The sequence below is a fragment of the Solenopsis invicta genome, chromosome 5 (assembly GCF_016802725.1).
Source record: "Solenopsis invicta isolate M01_SB chromosome 5, UNIL_Sinv_3.0, whole genome shotgun sequence".
NCBI classification, from domain to species: Eukaryota; Metazoa; Arthropoda; class Insecta; order Hymenoptera; family Formicidae; genus Solenopsis; species Solenopsis invicta.
This window is the reverse complement of record NC_052668.1, coordinates 265605-275312: the sequence shown is the minus strand read 5'-3', so window position 1 is coordinate 275312 and position 9708 is coordinate 265605. Positions and strand designations below refer to the sequence as shown.

Below are 9708 nucleotides of genomic sequence, written 5' to 3'. Positions count from 1 at the left end.
TACATAAAGCTTTCAGAATAAGACGTTCTTTTTTCTATGCTTGCGCGTTACGAAGCAGTTTGTGTCTCACAATCGGTGTGTGCTTGTTACAAACATAAAACTCATGATTCGTTTCGAGCACGCCACGCCCATGCAGCAGGGCGATATAATTTCATGCATTATGACTGTCCATTTGCGATTATCTTACGATATGGGAAGTCCTTCCGCAGATAATGCAAAAAGAAGATCGAGCTACATAATAATCGCATGATAGTGGAGGTGGATCTGGCGGATAATATTACATGCACGTGTGTGCTCTGTGTTTCAACAGCATTAGATTTCCCGCTGGAACGTAAACGGAAGTACGTATTCCCTTTTTTCCGCGAGGACGGCGATAATATTTTCTGTTAGATCAGCTTTTTGTACAGCTTGTTAGTCTGCCACCAGTGACGCTTGGTCATCTTTTCACGATGAAAGAGTAATTTCCATGTTTTTTCGTGCTGTCTCTACAAATGATTTATGTAAAATAGTCAAATTAGTTGCTTGAACATTAAAATATTTTGCAGCCTTACTTTCTTCATGCTTGAACGTTCGTATATAATTATTTTGGTGGCTCAATAAAATTATTTTCAGATCTGTATTTAGCTAATTTTGACCTAACCAATAGAACCATTCTTAAGTTTTCTTGCATTTATTGATGCGCTGAATTATTTGCAAACATTTATTTTCAAATGGATTGTTGTGAAAGTATTGAAAATCGTATTCAAAGTCTTATAACAAAATTTCGTCGAAATCTGAACAAAAACTAAAGAATACATGACATTTTCTTATCTTTTTTTTCTTTTCCTATCATTCCTGTCCCATTTAACTATTCTTACTTCGTTGATCCTGGATCTCAGAATAATTTGTGACAGATTGAATGATGTTAATTGGGCTAGATAAGATTGAACGATATCAGAATGAATTATGAGATATTAACCTAGAGTAAGTAAAATATCATTTCAACAACGTTACTACAATGATATTTAACAACATGTAACGTTTTAAAGCACGTTTGTAACATTGTATACAACGTCATTGTGAACAAACTTTGACGTATATTTAAGGTTTCATTGACATTGAAATGAGTAATATGCACATAACGTTGCATTAATATTTTTCTAACATTAGAACAATATTTATTTTTAATCAACAAAATAACATTTCAATAATGTTGCGTTAATGTTTTTCTTACGTTAGAATAATATCTATTCTAAAATCTACTTAAAATTGCAAGTGTGTGTGTATGTTTCGAACGAGTAAAATAGATCGAACACGAGAAAAAATTTTTCATATATAAATTATACACAAAAAATTTTTTCCCGGCAGGTTAAGTTCTAAAGCGTATTTTCCGAGAAAGATTTTATTCAAAATATGTACGTATAATAGGCACCTAACGTATATTATATTAAATCAGCTAAACTTTTCCTCGGAGAGGATGTTTGGAATGTGATCCAAGTAAAAGATAAGTTCTATGTCTTGGTACTAAAAGAGCCAATGTCCAAAATTGCCAAATTCGAGTTATATATATTAATGAATTCAAATGAGAGCCACTATTATTGTAAAAAGGGCCTATGTCCTTCTATACATTTTGAACACATTTAAATAATAATTGTATGGAAGCCAATCTCATTTTAACCTTTGTGCAAGAACAGCTAATGTGCACATGGGCCTCGTTTACTCAGCACTCATTAACACTGTTAAAATATCAATAAAAAACATTACATTAATAACTAAAATATAAAGAACACAATTTACATACAAATTTACTTGCCGTTTTAAAAATATAAAAAATAAATTATAAATTTCAGATAATTCGAAAATTTGGACATTGGTCCTTGTAGCACCAAGGTACAGAGTTATAGTTTCTTAAAAGAAGAACATTTTTTTCTTAACCGAATAAATAATAGACTGATTGTAAAATCAGTGATAAGAGTTTATTAAAGAAACACTTGTTTACCACTTTGTAGTAATCATTCGGGAAATTTCTTCATCTTTCTCAAGAAATTCAAGGAACAACAACACGAAGTTATCATATCAAGTTTTATAATGTAAATTGCTGTTTCTTGAAAGATGGACGAATTTCTCTATAAATCACAGTAGAGTGCCAAACAAAGAGACGCCGTCTCTAGAGTAATAATCAATTTATCAAAGAAATATTTTGACATAAAATTTCACTTAAAAAACCATATTAACAAAATCTCATGTTCTTGTTTAACTTGAAATGTGTACAACCGAATAAAATGATAAATAACACAAAAATACTTGAGTATACATACATTCGTGTAATATACGCTCAAATTTAAGAACAATGAAAAACTATGTGTAACTAGACGCTAAAGTGTACCTGTAAAAATTTAGAAGTGCTCAAAAGTAAAAATGCTTTATAACAATTATCAGCTATTTCATATTGGCGCATATTAGCTTCACTAAAAAACGGTGAACAAATAATTCTATAAGGAATCGTTAAAATCCGTCACCTAATAATAGAGATAAGAAGGAGTAGCTGTAATGTCCACAGTAGCTATAATACCTTCTTCTCTATTTTCCTAATGCAACGTGATTACGCTGCATTTTACGCTGTGTAACCTGAAAAATTAAGCATAATTACAATGTATCTCGTATATTGAATCATATATTTAAAATGTATGTAAGGCAGTGCAATAGAGAGCATGTTATAAATGAAATTAGATCATAAATGTATTTATACTTTTATGCATTTTCCAAGTGTACTCCGACGGCTGCCTGGTGGACATTTGTTTAATTGAGGGATAATTACTGAGGGATTATCAACAATAACTCGTCTATATCGGAATAAGATTGGAATACGCTGTGCCATTATCTGCGATCATTATATAAGAAAAGAACAAAATAGTTATTTATATAATTTTGTATTAATATTGATATTACCGTAGAGTTATCGCCGCTGACATGAGCAATCTCTTTGTTAGATGGCAATATCAAGTTCTGACCACATATTACATAATAGTTATATACCAAAAACATAAAACCGACAAACAAACACTTCATCTTTTACTATTAGACCAGACCAGAGTAGCTGAAAAAATTGTACATATGTTTATAAACGTGATATAAAAAAATAGGTTTTTTTAAATATATCTATACATATAAAAGTCAATTAAAGTCAGAATGTAAAAAACAAATCCAGTAGGCGCAATTTGTAACTGCTATGTAATTAGAAATAATGCTTTACATAACAAATAATTAGTAATGATGATTACTTGCACTCTGTTTTATGTAATATAAATATGCAAATGCTACATATTACTTATATAACAAGAACATGTGATGCTTCAACATATAGAAATTAATTGTTGAAACTATATGGATTTTATATAAAAAAATAATAATATAAATGTCATCGTTACTTTAAAAAAAAAGGGCAACTTATAATATAACCACAATATTGTGTGTGTTGCAGCTTTTACATTATAAGATTTGAAAATGAAACTTATCGCTGTTATATAAAACACTTCCGCTGAATCAACTAAAAAAACTTAGACGACTATCAACTGGTCAGATAAAGACATAATAAAAAATGTCAAATTTTTCCATTTGCTTCAGATCTTTTTCAACGATTAATAGATCGAATTCGGTCAACACCACATTAGTGTCTAAGAAAAAATGTTTATATATAATAATATATACATATACAACATATAAAATATGCATAATTATATATAATTATACATTATATATATATATATATATACACACACACACACACACACACACATATATATATATATATATATATATGTGTATATATGTACATTAATATACTTGGACACATTTTACATGTAATCATATATAATTATATGTAAAATTGTATAATAATTATATATAATTATTACACAATTTTCATATATATTTAGGATATAATTATACAGGATTATATATAACTGTATATGATTATTGTACATAATTAAAAATCATGCGTAATTATAAATATTTTAATATAAATGGACACATTTGATATATGTATAATTCTATATACAATAATTATATATAAAATACTTTATATTTTATAAAAGTTAAATGTAAAAGTATTATAGATAAATATTTTAAAATTTTTAATATTTTAATACTCAATAATAATATTGTCACATTTTTTATCAGAATATATATAAATTATTTCATTATTGATTACATTATGTTACTGTATGTAGATATTTTACATGTAGCAGCTTTTAAAGTGTACTAACTCAATGTCATGTGGGTGATCAAATTCAATAAAAGAGAGAAAAATAATCAAAATATCCCGATAAGAACAGATACGTGGAATCCTTATGAATATTCTTTTTAGATATGGATCATCCAGGTAGAAATTTGCGTTACCAATCAAGTGGGATGGTTCTCTCAAAAACAATATTAGATTCCACGTAGAAATCTAATCAATATTTCAAATTCTCTTATAAATTTCTTCGAAATATCCGCATAAATATTATATTATTACATTATATAATTCTAAAGAGCAAAACAATATTTTTGTAACATTTTAAAAAACGTTTTTTCAACGAAAAAAAGTTTTTTTCTTAGAAATATTTTTTTTCGGAAATTTCCCGACGGTCACCCAAGTCGTGACCCCGGTGAACGATGCTTAAACTCTGTGATTGCTGCAAACTGATCTTTTTTTTAAATTAGTTTATTTTCAGGACTTTCTTACTATAATTGTTTTTTTTTTAATGTTGCAATAAACCATGAGAAAAACATTCTACTTATTTGTAGTTTATCAGATAAGCGGTACAGTATTTTAGGACTAAAGCCATCGCAATTATAATGATTTCGGTTTTTGTTTTTATGAATAGATAGTTTACAGAGTAGATGTGTTTATTATCGGTTATATATTTTTTTTTTCTAGCAAAAAAGGTTGCGAACTGATCCTTCGTAATGATCTATAAAAACTTTATACTTATACATGTATATAACTGATAGATCAGATCAATATACATATTTTATTGAAACTATGAAATACATATAATTGAATCATATTATTTAAATAAGCATATATAAAATTACAGTTTTTTACTGACTTTCACAAATACGGAATAGCACCTCAAATAATTTTTTTGTTTATTGATTTAAATAAGAATGCATCTAAAAAAATGTCAATATGATACAATAATTAAATTAAATATAAAAAAAATGATTAAAGACATTTAAAAAATATTATCTGCTTATGTAGATCGAGGTTTTTCATCCACGGACCTATTTCGTTTATCGATAATATTTATGTTTTTTAACAGTACAATGTTCAAGAAAGAAATCTTGAATTTCAAAATCAAAAGAGCACAAGCATAAGCTTCAAATAGTTGTATATGCTGTTCAGAAACACAAGTATTTATAGCTAAACGGAATAATCCCGCAGATAAAGAAATCAATTTTGTGAGCTTAATGTGTCTACATCTATGTCACTAAATAACAAAGTTTCAACGAATTACATAGGATAAAAATTAATTTATATTTGCTTACGTGAATTCTACATTCCTATCTCTTAGTTTTATTTCCTTTAAATTTAATCAACAATTCTACACGGATTGTACATGATAAAAGTCGATGTAAATTTATTCCCATGAAATCCATATGCTTTTTCCCATCTTAATCTTTGTCAAATTTCAATAATTCTACGTGGATTAAATGTATTAAAATTTACGTGGAATTGTCCACGTAAAATTCATGTGAATATCATGTCGATAAAGTCCTATCCATGTATTTTACGTAAAACACGTGAATAAAACGTACCTGTTCTCATTGCGATACGTGTCTGCTCTGAAAAGAACGTCAGTTATAATCTAAATATAAAATATCTGAATAGTCATATGCAGTGATATATTTATGCACTAATAGCTGCATTCTGACTTTAATAATTGGACTTTTAATTAAGGGGGTAATCACTAGTTAAAATGTTGTCTTAAGATTACATGATTTCATACGATTTTTGATGATTTCATATGATTTTATTATGATTTTTGGTGATTTTATTTGATTTTATGATTACATCTAATTGCAAAATGGTTATACGAGGATTTCGTAAGGATTTCATAATGATTTCGTATGATTTCATCTGATTACAAATGATTTCGTAAGGATTTCATAGTAATTTCATCTAATTGCAAAAGATTTCATCTGATTACATAATGATTTTTCGTGATTGCATATATAATTATCAGATTTGTTGTAATTAAAAATGACTTTATTTAATTAGAACCATTATTACTGATTGTTAACTTCTCTCGAGTAAAATTAAATTGAGGCATAACCATACAGAAAATAGATATGCACTTGATTGCTGACTTTAAGATTTTATTGAAGTCCATAACAGTTCGTAAAAAATCTTCAAAAAACTGTCACAAAAATTTTTGATGACTTTTTTTTTTAGAAACAGCAAAAATTGACTACAAGAGCTAAAAGCTCGCACTGATTTCATAATAATTTTCATAATAATTACGCATGATTTTCATTGATTACACAAAAATCCCAAATGATTTCTGCTGATTACATATGATTTCAGTGTGATATCTGGTGATTTCATATGATTTCATTATGATTTCTGATTTCATGATTACATCTGATTGCAAAATGATTACATGAGAATTTCGTAAAGATTTCATAATGATTTCGGGGACATTGTCCCACGATTATGAAGTGGTTTTAATATTAAGATGGTTTTTCTTACATTTCTTAACAATTAACACTCTGTCTGCTTTTAATAAGAAAGAGAAAAAAATGGAAATATCACACACGTATTGATAACAAGCGAGAACTTGTGACTCTGAGAAAGATGTTTCAAGATTCTCTCGAATATATACGCACAACTATACACTAAGTATACACAACTATACACGTAACGGCTACTATGACAATTCAAGGCTAACTACTCCCAATAAGCAAAATTATTTAGCAATGTTATTAGAATATTTAATAACATGTAATAATGTCTTAGACTACTGTAGTTTGTAGTGTTTTATACAAGAATATTTTTCCTCAGGAATCTTAATTTGTTCGGAAATTTTCAAGCTAGAACAGCTATTAATCTTTCTTGATTTCTGCATGCAAGAACTAATATTTAAAGATGATCCGTATTGAAGAAATATTTTGATATAGAATTTTACTTAAAAAACCATATTAACAAAATCTCATGTTACTTTTTAACTGCGTAACTCAAAATGTGTGCAGTTAAATAAAATGATAAATAACACAAAAACCATTAAATGTACATACATTCGTGTGACAATATAAGTTTAAAAATAATGAGAAAGTATGTGTAATTTAAGTGCTAAAATATACCTTGAAGAAATTTAAAAGTGCTTAAAAGTAATAATGCATTATTAATATTAATTAACAGTTGTGTATTGGTACATTAACGCCATTAAAAACAATGAGGTATTAAACAAATAATTCCACAAACAATCGTTACATAGAGAAAACGATTTGTTTAGACAATAAATTTTATTGTAACCAAATAAACGTAACCAAGAAAGTATTTGGAACGGTCCAAACAAGCCAATGTTTGAATTAATTAGTACAACTAATAATAATGTTATTTTCATGAAATAATAAATGTTGTTTGAATAAAACAACATTTTTATGCAAACAAATGATGTTTTTTATAAGCATATGTTGTTTCTATAAAACAACTTTCAATCAAATAAATATATAGAATATTAATCCCAATAAAATCTTTTTTGTCTATGTAGAATTCATCACCTAATAATGATAATACGAGATAATACGACTAGCCGAAATGTCCACATTAGCCATAATACCTCCTTCTCCTCTATTCTCCTAATGCAGCCTGATGTTCTTTATGCAGTATAAGCTGGAATATATATATAATTACAATATATCTCATATGAAATCTATGTAAGACATTACAATAGAGAGCATGTGACAAATTGGATCAAAATACATATGCATTCTTACGTGTAAGCATCTTCCAGATATAAGACTCCTTTGGCTGCCTGGTGGACATTTTATTAAGGGAGGGTTAATTTCGATTAAACCATTTTCTCGAAAACTTTTTATACATTCCAATTGAAAGGTATTTTCAATCACATCTAATATCTCATCGGACGCACATGGTCCCTTCATTCTAAGATAATAGCACTTGTCGTTATACTGCACCATGCTATCTTGCAAGCAAGGATTTTCTACGCAATGAGGAACCGTCTCTTCGGAAAGAACGACGTAATTGTTGAGTGGACATGGACCTTGTCTGTAAGCTTCATGGCAGGAATCGTTCAATGACAAGTACCCAGGTTTACAATTGCAAACCGATTCATTCTTCTCATTATTGCTTGGGTAGAGCATCATACCTTTTGGGCAACGATCTCGTTTATTTGGGAATACGATGGGTATACGCTCCGTCACCTTCGACCATTGTATAAGAACCTAACTTAGTAGCACTTTATATAATTTTATATTAATATTTGTATTACCGTAGAGTTATCATCGCTGACGTGAGCAGTCTCTTCGTTAGTTAGAAATGTTAAGTTTTGACCCCATATTATATAATAGTTATATACGAAAAACATAAAACCTACGTACAAGTACTTCATCTTTTACTATTGGATTAAACCAAGTGGCTGAAAAAAATTGTACATACGCTTATAAACGTGAGACATAGAGATAAAGTGATAATAAAAAGTGTCAAATGTTTCCATTAGCTTCCGATTCTTTTCAATTACTAACTAATAGACCGAATTTAGTTACACTTGCACAGATTACTCCATGCTAAAAGCTGTTATACATAAAGTTAGCAAAGTTAAAAGTATAAAACGAAATAAATATTTTAAACGATTAAATATCCAATAATGGTTTTGTTACATTATTAACCGAATATACGTGTATTATTTCTTTGTTGATACATGATTACATTACGTCACTATGTAGATATTTTATATGTAGCAGCCTTTAAAATGCACCAATTTAGTGTTATACAGGTGATTGATTTCATAAAAAGAGAAAAATGAACAAAATATGTGTTTGCTCTAAAGAGAACTTCAGTTATAATCTAAATACAAAATATCTAAATACAAGATATCTAGTCAACATATAGTGATATAATTATGTGCTGACAACTGCATTCTCTAATAATTTGACTTTTTAAATTAAGATAAATAATTTTCCTTACGTTTATTAGCAATACGCTGTCCGCTCTTAGTAAAAAAAAAAAGACAAAAGAGGAATAGAAGTATCACACACGTGTTTATAATAAGCGAGTACTTGTAAATCTGAGAAAGATGTTCCAAGATTCTCTCGAATATATATACACAACTACACTGAGCAAACGTAGTGGCGACTAGGAGAATTCAAGGCTATCCACTCTCAATAAGCAAAATATCAATTTAACAATGATGAATATTTGCTAACGTTTTAGAATAAAGTAGTTTGTAGTGATGTATACAAGAATATTTTTCCTCAAGAATCTAAACTTGTTCAAAAACAAAAATAAAATTAAAATATAATTAAATTGTGTTTCTTCAGCTATATTTAAATATCCAAATCATAAAATGTGTGAAATGAAAACAATAACATGGTAACACCTCGTTGAAAGTCGCAAACCCGTGTGGAACAGAACAATTACAGACCTCGTTTCATCCTTTATAATTAAATATTTTGATAAGGATTTGTGTTCTTTATTAAATCCATCATTTCTTTGCACATGAT

The 9708-nt window shown here is 28.2% G+C and overlaps 1 protein-coding gene across 2 annotated transcripts; it reads right to left on the bottom strand.

Annotated features, from left to right (window-relative positions):
* Window positions 1-1123: 1123 nt before the first annotated feature.
* On the bottom strand, window positions 1124-9365 carry LOC105202148. Of its 2 annotated transcripts, XR_005574847.1 has the most exons (7): window positions 9173-9365; window positions 8478-8624; window positions 7963-8409; window positions 7747-7858; window positions 2929-3076; window positions 2729-2860; window positions 1124-2607 (listed from the first exon to the last, which is right to left on the bottom strand). XR_005574847.1 is itself a non-coding variant. In XM_011170538.3 (4 exons), exons 2-4 carry the CDS (start codon window positions 8595-8597, stop codon window positions 7817-7819), a joined length of 609 nt encoding a protein of 202 aa, XP_011168840.1. In that variant the 5' UTR covers window positions 8598-8624; window positions 9173-9360; the 3' UTR covers window positions 7348-7816. The 2 variants fall into 2 exon arrangements, 1 of the variants encoding a protein (XP_011168840.1); XM_011170538.3 differs by lacking the exons at window positions 1124-2607; window positions 2729-2860; window positions 2929-3076 and having other exon boundaries at window positions 7348-7858; window positions 9173-9360.
* Between the last annotated feature and the right edge of the window lie 343 nt (window positions 9366-9708).